The following is a 12,707-nucleotide window of genomic DNA, read 5'->3' on the forward strand; positions in this document are numbered from 1 at the left end:
TCAACCATTAAGGTTACTGGTGGCTCGGTGGCACAGGGGTTAGCACTGCTGGCTATGGCACTGAGGAACGGGTTCGAATCCGGCCCCGGGTCACTGTGTGTGGAATTTACACATTCCCCGGGCCTGCGTGGGTTTCGGCCCCACAACGCAAAGATGTGCAGGTTAGGTGGATTGGCCACACTAAATTGCCCCTTAATTGGGAAAATAAATAATTGACTACTCTAAATTTTTTTTTTTAAACTACTAGACTCGCCAAAGACAGGTAGTTGGCCCACTGAACAGAGCATGATTAAGTACTCCACTGCAACTGACTGTTCAATTTTGAATCTTCCAAAGCAATGTAGCTGCAAAACTCTGCTACTCTTCTGTACCTCTGTCAAAAATCTAGGAAAATCATTGAAATATCTTAATCACAATCCCCTCAGTTGGAGGAGGAAGGGGCTGAGAAAAGAAGAAAAGCAAAGAACTGGCAACTCAGAATCTTCAGCATAATGTTAAAAGTTAGATTTAAACGTTGTCCAAACAACTGATCAGTTATTGTCATGGCAGAAGCAAATGCGGAGTAATGTCATTCCACAGCTCCAGTTTCTAACTCTTGTATTCACTAAAATGGTACGGTTTAAAGTGACATGGATACTCATTTCATCTGCTTTTACAGCATACACATGCTTAATGATATTTAGAACATATCTACAGAACATCAAGTTACAGGGATCATAGAATTTAGTGTAGAAGGAGGTCATTCGGCCCATCGAGTATGCACCAGCCCTTGGAAAGAGCACTCTACTTAAGACTACACCATCATCCTACCCCTGTAACCCATTAACCTCACCTAACCTTTTTTGGACACCAAGGACAATTGGGCATGGCCAATCCACCTAACCTGCACATCTTTGGGCTGTGGGAGGAAACCCATGCAGACACGGGGAGAACGTGCAGACTCCACACAGACAGTGACCCAAGCCAGGAATTGAACCTGGGACTCTGGAGCTGTGAAACAACAGGGCTAACCACTGTGCTACCATGCCGCCCAGTGTGAACTTAACTCTAAGCATCATGTTAACAAAACAGCAAGATTCAATACAAGGTTTATCACCTACCAATTAAAATGGGAGTGGGGGGAATAAAATAAATGTGTGAAAATCAAATGGGTCAAAAGAGGAACTTGTGTCAAAAATATTATCTTCAAAACATATTGCAACTAAAGTTAAAAAGGTCAAAAGAAAAGAAAGGGACATTCCACATCATACTTTCGGGGGGGAAAAAGATGTAAACTGCATCTCTAAATCAGGAACAAACTTGAAGCAGTTAACGACATTTTTCGATCCTTGCCCCACGTCATTGTCCGTGTGGAGTTAAACTACTATTTTTCAATCCCGGTCCTGTGTCACTGTCCGTGTGGAGTTTGCACATCAATATCTGTGTAGGTCTTACCCCCCACACCTCAAAGATGTGCAGAGTAGGTGGATTGGCCACACTAAATTGCCCCTTAATTGGATTTAAAAAATATATATCTTTCAGAATTATACATAATAATTTACATTACTTTAAAACTAGGTTAAAAGACATTTAAATTACTTCAGCACCAGCAATCCAAATATCAGGTCACAGATCTGATTTGAATTTCAGAATAAAAAGGAACACATTATGCTCTTACCACTCTGAATGTACTTCTCTAATTGTTCTCTACGTTGTTCTACCTCTGCAGCCGTTAGCGTGAAAAACTTTTTAGGAGGAAAGTGAGGAAGTACATGGGTCCCATATTCCTTTCGCAGCTGAAATACAGAATCATACGTAAGATGCAGAACTAATCGAAAATAGAAGCTTTAAAAAATATTTCTGTGCAGAATTGTATCATGTTGGTTCTGATCATCTCAGCAGAAGCTTTGCTTTCTCATTACTGGTCTGAAAGTGTCAGATTAGCAACAGATATTTATATAGTATCTTTAATGTAATAAAACATCCCAACACACTGTATATCAAAATTAGAGTCACACACGGCAATAATTGGACAAATGGCCAAAAGCTTCATCAAAGGGATAAGTTTTAAGGAGCATCTTAAGTGAGGGAAGAGAGGTAGCGAGTTGAGGGGGATTAGGGAGGGAATTCTACAGTTTAGGCCCACATGCAACTATAAGTGCAGTCATAAACCAAAATACACAACAGAAACAAATGCTAGAAAATAATCAAGTTACACAGCATCAGTGGAGAGAAAGTCAACATTTCAGCACATATTTGGACTGTGGGAGGAAACCTGAGCACCCAGAGGAAACCCACGCAGACATTGGGAAAACGCACAAAGTCCACACAGTGACCCAAGGCTGGAATTGAATCTGGGTTTCGGGCGTTGTGAGGCAGCAGTGCTACCCACTGTGCCACCCCTTTTTATCCCTGCAGTGCAGACTCGGCCCATCGTGTCTGCACCTGACAGATTCCTGGATGAGGGACTGACCGTAGGACTGTATTTGCTGGAGTTCAGAAGAATGAGGGGGTGTGGGGGAGACAGACTAGACAGTGTAGATGCAAGAAAGATGTTCCTGATGGTGGGTGTGCCCAGAACCAGGGGTCACATGCTGAGAATACGGGGTAGACTATTCAGGACATGGATAAGGAAATTTCTTCACCCAGAGTGGTGTACCTGTGGAATTCATTACCACAGGAAGTAGTTGAGAAAACATAACATTGTATGTTTTCAAGAAGGAGTTAGATATAGCACTTAGGGCGAACTGAATCAAAAGAAATGGGGAAAAGCGGGATTAGCCTATTGAATTGAGTGTGCCGTGTTTGGTACACTGGTCTAACACTGGCTGCAAATGGATGCAGCTTGGATCAGAAAGATACTCCAGACCTTGAATTTAGTTCAATCAAGTTTATTGAAGTAATAACAGTTAGCAAAGTTCTCTGTGAGTTCGAGACTCTGCTGTTACTCTGTCTGACTGAACCAGACTAGCTCTTAGCCACGTGGTGGAGGTGTGAGATTGCAACAACACCCTTGACTGACTCTCTAGCTGTTCATCAGTAGAAAGAGGCGAGTGAGTGCCTTGTGTCTTTTATAGTCAGGTCCCATCCCCCTGCCTGCTTATTGGTCATGTCCTGTTCTCTGTGTCCATTCGCTGCGCGTGTGCGTGTGTGCATATATCATGACAGGATGATCAGCCATGATCATAATGAATGGTAGAGTAGGCTCAAAGGGCCTGCTCCCATTTTCTTTGTTTCTGTGATCCTCTGAAGGAACACCCTACCTCGGCCCACACCCCCACTCTATCCTTATATTCCCATTTAATCCATGGGTCAATTTTATCACGGCCAATCCACCTAACCTTGACATCTTTGGACTGAGAGGAAACCCACGCAGATACGGGGGAGAAAGTGCAAATTCCACACAGTCACTCAAGGCCAGATTTGAACCCGGTCTCTGGCGCCGAGGGTCAGCAGTGCTAAACCACTGTGCCACTCTTCTGTAATGGGTATAGTAAAAAAAAACAAAGCCTGTGCCCAGGATATAGCTATATGGTGGCCATGTGAAGGTTTGCAATTGGCCTTTTCTTGCTAAATACTAATGTTTCATAATTGCTCATGTTAATTTGTGAAAAACCACTATCCCTTTTGAATCAGATTCATTGCCTTATTTTAAAAAGGAACGTTTTCTTCACAAAAAGGAATTTTTAACGGCTATTTCCCAGAAAACAAATTTCCAACTTAACTGGGAGCTGAACATTACAAGCTATATACAATAGAATTTACTGCTCATTGGACTAACTATTCCCATCAGGAAGTGATTTCATTTACTTACACCATCATGCCTTGCAATTAGAGAAACTATTCACCTGCTCATGTAATCCATAGAGTTGACTGTATCGGACCCGACAGTGTAACACTCCATTCACATGAATATTGTAGGCCTGCAATTGTAAAGTTAGAGATAAGGACATATTTAGATTGAGCAAGAATGATCTGGACTTAATTTCAAAGTAACATTGCTTTAATAAGTCACTAACAACCTACTGACCACCTCCATGTTCTTGCCAAACATCCTGTTTTTCCAAACATCAGAATTATACCAAAACAGAAATTTTCACAGGTTAGCTGTTATTAAATGGTAACATTTCACATCTGATATATGTGGGAGCTCAACACAGTCGGTATCACATGGATACAAAGTTAAATTTGCATGGTCTAACACTTGCCATCACTTCGGTTCATACTGTGACATGGATTATAGTGGTCAAAAACATATAGTACAAAACATGTTACAAGAGTAGTAATCTTGCTTCCCCTCAGAATATCTAGTACTTCAAAGAAAGAGAACCCCCCCCCCCCCCCCCCCCCCCCCCCAACCCGCCACCCCTCACAATCAACGCATGTAACTGCTTATGGTCCTTTATAATGTATAATAGCTTGCAGCAGGGGACCCAAAACTGGAGTCCGGGGAAGACTGGCATTCTGTCTGCAAGAGGTCTCCAGGGGATCTGTGGAATGTTTGGCAGCCATGGGACAAAAAGTTTGAAATAAAACTCCAAAAAAACATGTGAATTAAAATGTGATTAAGTCATCTCATTAAAGAGCAACACCCATAAATCAAAGAACAGCAAAAAAAATCAAATTGACCAATCATTGCCTGCCCCGAGTAATGGCTTCAGATCAGCCCATCAGAGGCAAGGCTTTGACCATCAATTTGATTTTTTTCCCCCCCTGCTGGTCAGGAAAGCGACTTAAGCGACTGGAGCAGTAGCCTCTGCGGTGAAGAAGCGGCGGCTGCAATTCCTCTTACTCAGTTAGAGAAATTGTTACCACGACAGTGTCAACCTGCAAGGGGGGCTTTGCAAGAAGATTCATGTGAGGGGGGCTAAAACATGTCGTGACATAAGAATGGATGAGATTCCCCGATGCTCTTGGGAGGTCACAAGGGGTTTCACAGCTAGAAATGTTTGGGAAACCCTGGCTTAGAGCACTGATCTTCCTATTTTGCCATGATCACTCACAGAAATAGGACAGACAATAAAGGTTGTGCATGCTTGGCGTCAGAGCCAAATTAATGTACAATGAATTTATACTGAGGCATCAATACATGTCATATGGCACCAAATGCTTGGTTAGCACTGCTGCCTCACAGCACCGAGGTCCCAGGTTCGATTCCGGCTCCGGGTCACTGCCTGTGTGGAGTTTGCACATTATCCCAGTGTCTGTGTGGTTTCACTCCCACAACCCAAAGATGTGCAGGTTAGGTGGATTGGCCAAGCTAAATTGCTCTTAATTAAAAAAAATAATTGGGTACTCTTAAATTTTTAAAAAATGCACAAGATTACATACGGTTTCTGATATGACGCCCTTGGAGGTCACTGGGTGTGCACCATCTGTTTTCCAGTGATCACCTCAGAATGTGAACTTTCCAGGTAAACAAGGTGTGGCTTCCCCTTGAACAAGTATAAAAACCCTGACCTGCACACAGGTCGATGAGAGACACCTTTCGGGGATGAGAGCTGTTGCTGTACAAGTAAACCTCAGTTTTAGTTTAGTATCCAGCTGTGTGTTCTTGTGTGGACACTTCGGCGGATTCGACACTGACGACGAGGGTGGGATTGCAGCTGTCGTCAGCACTGCGTATTACATACCCGAGGCCTCTCTTCAGCAGATCAAGATGCCCCACATTGGGAAGTTGGGGCCATTGAGGTGAATACCGATGGTCATTGGTGGGCCTACGCAGTCATCAAGAACCTAACCCACCCGACCATGCTGGATTCCTGGTTCTTTGCCACACTAGTAATCTTGGTTGCAGAACACGAAATAGAAACCATACGGAGTACCCATTTTCATATGGGCACCCAAGCTCAAAGGGAGTCATGGTGATTTTTTGGCACGATTGCAAAAACTCGCTGCAAATTTGGGCCTACCTTGAACAAATCCCTGCAGGACCGGTTTGTCTGCGGTATCTGAAGCAGTGTAAATTTTTGATTGACATTTATCTGACTATACAGCAGGCAACCAAAATTGCTGTCTCTTGCGAGCGAGCCGAGCTGGGGGTGCAAGAACTCCAGGGAATGGCGATCCCAAACCGAACGAGTGCCACCAAGTTTTCTAAGGCCCGAAGATGGGGAGATTGCTGCAGAGATGGAGGTCACTGCCGAAGAGCACCAGAGGACCACCGGGCTCTCCCAAACAGGGAAACCCGGATAGCAGCTGCAGACTGGACGGCGGGACCTCGGCCCCAGAAGGGCCCACAAGGGCCCTTCAGCAGCAACAGGATTTTCACAAAGTTGATGAGTCTTGCGTACCTGCAGCTGGCACTGGACTACACTTCCCGGCATTTCATCACTGGTAACATCCAGAGAGAGTTATATGGGTACACTCGGCTTATAGTTGGAGTTTCCTCGGCAAGTGATTTTCCAAAGAGTGATGGAGAACATCATGCGATGGTTGCCCAACGTGCTCATCTATCTCAATGATGTTCTTGATGCCGGTTCATCCGACCAGGAACATTTGAGGAACTTGGCCCGAGTTCTCCAGTGCTTCAAGGAGGTCATCTCCGTCGGGAAAAGTGGGTGTTCAATGCCACCGAGGTCACGTACTGGGGATATGGGGTGACCGATACGGCTTGCACTCTGTGGAAGACAAAGTACAGGCAATCAGGCAGGCCCCTGTCTGTGGGGATAGACTGAATCACGTTCTTCCCTGGGTTTAGTGAACTATTATGGGAGGTTCATACCAAACCTGGCGATATTACTCAGCCCTCTCCACCAGCTGTTGAAGACACCCTTGGGAATGGGTCGAGCCACAGCAACAGGCCTTCACTGCAGTGAAGTGGCAGTTGTGTTCCTCCGAACTGCTCATCCATTTCGACCCTCCAAGCTTTTTCTCTTGACTTGCGACGCAGCACGGTAGCATGGTGGTTAACATAAATGCTTCACAGCTCCAGGGTCCCAGGTTCGGTTCCCGGCTGGGTCACTGTCTGTGCGGAGTCTGCACGTCCTCCCCGTGTGTGCGTGGTTTCCTCCGGGTGCTCCGGTTTCCTCCCACAGTCCAAAGATGTGCAGGTTAGGTGGATTGGCCATGCTAAATTGCCCGTAGTGTCCTAAAAAAGTAAGGTTAAGGGGGGGTTGTTAGGTTATGGGTATAGGGTGGATACGTGGGTTTGAGTAGGGTGATCATTGCTCGGCACAACATCGAGGGCCGAAGGGCCTGTTCTGTGCTGTACTGTTCTATGTTCTATCTCCTTCCGGGTGGGGGCCATCCTTGCCCACTGTCGTTTTTGTAGGAAGAAATTTCACTGATATGTTTGCGGGCACACATTTACGGTTTAGTCTGACCACAAACCACTGCCATGTCTCTTCGGATTGGGTTATCCCCCTGATCGCATCAGCTAGGATCCAGCATTGGGCCTTGCAACTGGTGGCATACAAATATATTTTGGAGCACTGCCCAGGGACAAAGATTCCCCATGTTGGTATATTAAGCTGCCTCCCATTTCCACTCGACCACCGATACCTGTGTTGGCCAAAGAAGTCATCGCCCCCTCAAACTTATGGAGTTCCACATGTCACAGCAGCCCACATACAGGGTTGGACCCAAATGGACCAACAGTTGGCTGGGATCTGCCACGTCATTCTGTATTGGGCCCAGCACCAGGCATTGCCCAAGGACATCAAGGCTTGCACCTCAAAGGTCCCGGTGCACAGCGTCGAGTACGGCATCATCCTGTGGGGGGACTCGGGTGGTCACCCATATTAAAAGGCGTGCCCCCTTTGTGCAACGGATACCCAGGGGTGTCGGAGATGAAGATGCTGGCCCGCAGCTATGCCTGGTGGCCCGGGATTGAAGCATAGAGAAACTGGCTCAGCGTTTCATACCGTAGGAAAATGAAGGCTCTGCCAGTGGCACCACTGCACCCACAGGAATGGCCAGGCCAACCATAGTCTCACCTCCACATCAATTTTGTTGGTATTTTTCAGGGGGCGATGTTACTGATCATTGTGGACGCCCACTCAAAGAGGGTGGAAGTCCACACGATGCAGACAACCACCACAAGAGTGACTATGGAACGGGAGCAACTGTGGAACGGTTGCAACACACGATCAGAACCCATGGCATTCCAGAGGTATTGGTCTCCGACAACGGGGCAGCGTTTACCAGTCCGGAGCTTTCATGACTGCCAAAGGCATTCGTTAGGTGATGATCAACCCTTATCACCTAGCCTTCAATGGGTTGGCTGAGCAGACGGTCCAGACCTTCAAAAGGGGCATGCATGAAGGCACTGACCACCAGGTCTTGGGAAACCCGGATAACCTGGTTCTTGTTTGGTTACCGGACCAAGTCGTATGCCACCACAGGGGATGCGCCAGCCGAGCTACTCATGGGCTACTCTGGACTCAAGTCTGGTCATCTTGTACATCGGGGAGAAAGTCCACTGTGGTCAAGAAAGAGACACTACTGTTTGAACTTTGACGTGGTTCAATTTATATTACTTTATGGTGCAGCCCAACTTTTTGGCTTTTATGGTTCAGGCCAAATTTTATGGTCAACAACATTTCCAAAACAGTTTTTTCATGACAAGAATAGATGCCAAACTTATGCAAGTTACTGGTTATGCTATACATAGTTCCTGAGAATTGCAAGTTGCCACAAAGTGCTAATAGATCTTTCACAATTTTTTTAGTGCCTGTGCCCATATTTATCAGCCAATTCACTTTAGAGGGATGGGAGATTCAAAAATTCTATGAAGTACTGGAGTCACATGTGGGTCAGGCCAAACAGAAGAGATAGGTTTCCTTCAATTAAAGCCAAAATGTTTTTTTGAAAAGGGTGAAGCATTTTTCAGCCTTCAAGTTACCACATTTACTGAATTATTTAATTCAACCTGGTGTGGTTGGATTGTGAATTTATAACCTCTGGGTTGAGTTTAGTATCAGCCACTACACTGCTGAGCCAATGTATTGAAAGATTGTTTCCATTTCTGGGTACAGTGCTTTAGGATGGATGTTAAGGTAATGCAAAGAACAGATTGATCATGATACTAGCGGAGAGGCTTTAAATTGTGAAAAAGACTTGGTCTTCTTACTCCAGCAAAGAAAGTAAGAGGAGGTCCAACATAGGGTTGCAATAAAATAAATTGAGGGGAAACTATTTCCACTGATCAATGAATTGGAAATTTGAAGGCTAGAAGTTTTAAGACCACCAAATAAACAAAACTATATGTCAATAGATTCTTAAAAATATAAACAGTGATGGTAAGATTACCAACAGATTTAAGATATCCTGGAATGGATAAAAACTGGAAAATTGTTAAAGGATTTGGTGGAAGAGATAGTGAAATGCAACCAAACGGATGGATCTTCCATTGCCAATGCAAAGGGGATTGGTCAAAACAATCTTCTGTAAAATTCTACAATTAGGATAAATTACATGCCAAAAACTAAACAAAAAAAAAAAGTTTTGAAAAACAGTATGTCACAACATTAAAAAGTTCCAAGTTTGGCTTCCAACCAGTGCTGATCTTTGCGACAGCAGCAGTTGGAAACTGCAACAATTCAGTCTCTGGGCTAGTCCTCAATTTTGGCAGGTGCCATGGTGTTCAAACATCAGTTCTCATAACCTTTAGGCCAAGATCAAGCCTCGGATAAGGTGCAATGCCTTTTCTTGCCAGCTTGGATCTCGTATGCCTTCTGTGGAGACCACAAATTGGATTCAATTTGAATTTGTTTTCGGAGCAAGCCTTATTGGTGTTGTAACATTAAGAGTGGAATAATTTTTTAAAATTATTCTTTTTTAAAAAGTACCCAATTCATTTTTTGTTCCAATTAAGAGGCAATTTATCGTGGCCAATCAACCGACCCAGCACATCTTTGGGTTGTGGGGGTGAGACCCACCCAGACACGGGGAAAGTCATCAAGGACAGTGATCCGGGGCCGGGATCGAACCCGGATCCTCTGCACGGAGGCAGCAGTGCTAACCACCGCAACAGTGTTGCCCTTTAAGAACGGAATAAAAAGTATTTAAAATAGGTTAGTATAAGATACCCTGCAGTCAGGCAATATTATAGTGACTCAGAATGTAGAAATATCTTGGAGATGCCCAAGTGTTCAGGGGCTGTTTAGCACACAGCTAAAATTGCTGGCTTTGAAAGCAGACCAAGCAGGCCAGCAGCACGGTTCAATTCCCGTAACAGCCTCCCCGAACAGGTGCCGGAATGTGGCGACTAGGGGCTTTTCACAGTAACTTCATTTGAAGCCTACTCGTGACAATAAGCGATTTTCATTTTCATTTCATTTCAAATAAAAGAAAAAAAAAAGGTAGGCTAACATTTAATGTTTCTGACAGTCATTTGATTTCACACAATTCATTATCTATCACTTGAGAGTCGAGGAACTGAAGGACTGATAGAAACATACGAGACTACATTTGCAGGGCCAAGGAATAAATTTGGATTGGGATATGATGTCAGCTACCAATGTATTTTCTATAAATTATGTAGTAAAAGAAAATGCCTATTTTATTCTTAGACAAACGTACAATGTCAGAAAGAGATAAAAGCTGATGGTTAATTTAACATTTAGCAACATTAGGATACAAATACGATATTAAAATATTTACTGAGGTGAAAGTACATTTTGTACTTGATCTAATAAAACACTTGTCCCAAGCAGTACAGATTTATGTTTACTAATAACAGGATAAGCAGTGATGCATCAATTAAAACATTATTTAAATTTAAAAACACAGTAAAAGCTATAAATACTTGGCTAGTCAGGCAGCATTTGTGAAGAAACAGTCAACCAGCTGTTACCATCCCAGCTGATGTTACTACTGGACGACTCAGATCCCAGAGTGGAACATGGCTTATTTTTAAGAAATCATAGATTGTTAGAGTCTGCGGTTAACAAAATAAACTTTAATTCAGAAAATGAACTATATTATACCTCGACAAAAATAGATGGAAAGACTTCAATAAACTCAGCACTAAGATGAGTCAAATCATCCTATCCTGTCACTCCAACCATACTTTTACAGATACAAAGTTCACATAATTTACATTTATCCTGTGCTCTAATATCCAAAGTATCTTAAATATATGTGAACTAATAGACAAACTATGGTTGGCCACACCACACGCCAAAATGACTAATGGATACCACCAAATAAGATTCTAAGAATTTCTTATCAACCTCCCCATATGCTTGCTAGCCTGAGCCAAACAGTCTCAAAGAAACTGTCTTTCTCACAACAGCTCCCAATCTCAACACTCTAAAGGCATTCTCTCCCAAATGACTTTCACCAGGGTTGTTAAATTCCTTCTTCTGATGTTGGTTTACCCTTGATCTCAAGCTTCACCGCGCACACATGTAGCCATGCCAAGCAGCACACCATTGCTCCAAAGGTCTGTCAGTAAGGAGTCACTAACTTTCAGCTGCCTCCTCTGATCTTCGGACTTCTTTCAGGCCCACTCTGCTCCCTGCCAAATGTTGTGCTCCTTTACTTATTAGGACCATTTGCAGGTTCCAATCCTTTTCCCTGAACCAGATTGTCTTTTTAGGGTCTCTCTCTCACTCCCTGGTTGGAGACCACCTTTGTTTTGAGATCTGTTCACTGTCCCCCTCCTTGTCCTGTTAACGGAGACACCTTGGCCAGGCCACCTGAGTTTCCACATCAATGTGCCGGTCCATTTACCAGCCTGATTTTCACATGTGCGGCCACTCTCCAGACAGTGCATGCACAGAAACCACAAGGCCCACTGGAAACAGTAGCTTTCAGCCTCCGATTTAAAAGTTTAGATCGCCTTGTTTACTAATGTTTTACTTGTCAAACCTTCCCAATCAGAAGAAAACTTTTCACCTCGTGACACAACTACGCAAATTGTGCAATAAAAAAGGTTTAGCCAAAACAATTTCACTAAATGCAAGACTAGCAGAATTTGCACACCATTTGTCCACGATCGGGGCAGTACAGTAGCACAGGGGTTAGCACTGTTGCTTTATAGCTCCAGGATCCCAGGTTCGATTCCCGGCTTGGGTCACTGTCTGTGTGGAGTCTGCACGTTCTCCCCATATCTGCATGGGTTTCCTCCGGGTGCTCCGGTTTCCTCCCACAGCCAAAGATGTGCAGGTTAGGTGGATTGGCCATGCTAAAATTGCCCTTAGCAGTCCAAAAAATTGTTGTGTTGGGTTTCTGGGGATAGGTTGAAGGCGTGGGCTTAAATGGGGTGCTCTTTCCAAGGGCAAGTGCAGACTCGATGGGCCGAATGGCCTCCTTCTGCACTATAAATTCTACGAAATAGAATAACTCAACCCATGCATTTATTTTCTCTTGTCAGTCTATAACATGAATATTTCATTCATTCTCTCTTCATTAGCTACAAGCGTAATTCCATCGACAAGCTCATTTTCTAAAAATGTAGTTACGTTCTTATTTTGTGATGAAGTCAAAATGACATTTTTTGTACATTAACTAATTTCTATTGTGATCAAAACCCTTTTAGCTATTTCAAGGGCATTGGAGGCACTTTTATTTTGCGTTATGTATATATTATGTAGGTGAGGAAAGCTGCATCTGTGTCCATCCAATGTTAACTAGAGGGGTTTTGAAATCAAATTGTCGGTGGAATCCCAAGGCATGAAAGAATAAAAAGGTTGTTCTTCTTTGCATTTGTACTGAGGCCTTGTGGTAGATAATTTACAAATAAAAACTATTTACATTTGTGGTTAAGTGTTCAAATTGAT

General features: G+C 43.8%; 1 protein-coding gene across 2 annotated transcripts in view; it reads right to left on the bottom strand.

Moving 5' to 3' along the window:
* Window positions 1-12,707, bottom strand: part of snx17 (sorting nexin 17) — a 95,149-nt gene that overhangs the window by 53,044 nt on the left and 29,398 nt on the right. For both annotated transcript variants that reach the window (XM_038799465.1, XM_038799464.1), the window contains exons 2-3: window positions 3,828-3,902; window positions 1,658-1,775 (exon numbers count right to left, since the gene is read on the bottom strand). In XM_038799465.1, the coding sequence (XP_038655393.1) occupies window positions 1,658-1,775; window positions 3,828-3,902 (193 nt within the window). The remainder of the gene's footprint in view (window positions 1-1,657; window positions 1,776-3,827; window positions 3,903-12,707) is intronic.

Source organism: Scyliorhinus canicula, chromosome 6 (assembly GCF_902713615.1).
Source record: "Scyliorhinus canicula chromosome 6, sScyCan1.1, whole genome shotgun sequence".
In the NCBI taxonomy this organism is placed as follows: domain Eukaryota; kingdom Metazoa; phylum Chordata; class Chondrichthyes; order Carcharhiniformes; family Scyliorhinidae; genus Scyliorhinus; species Scyliorhinus canicula.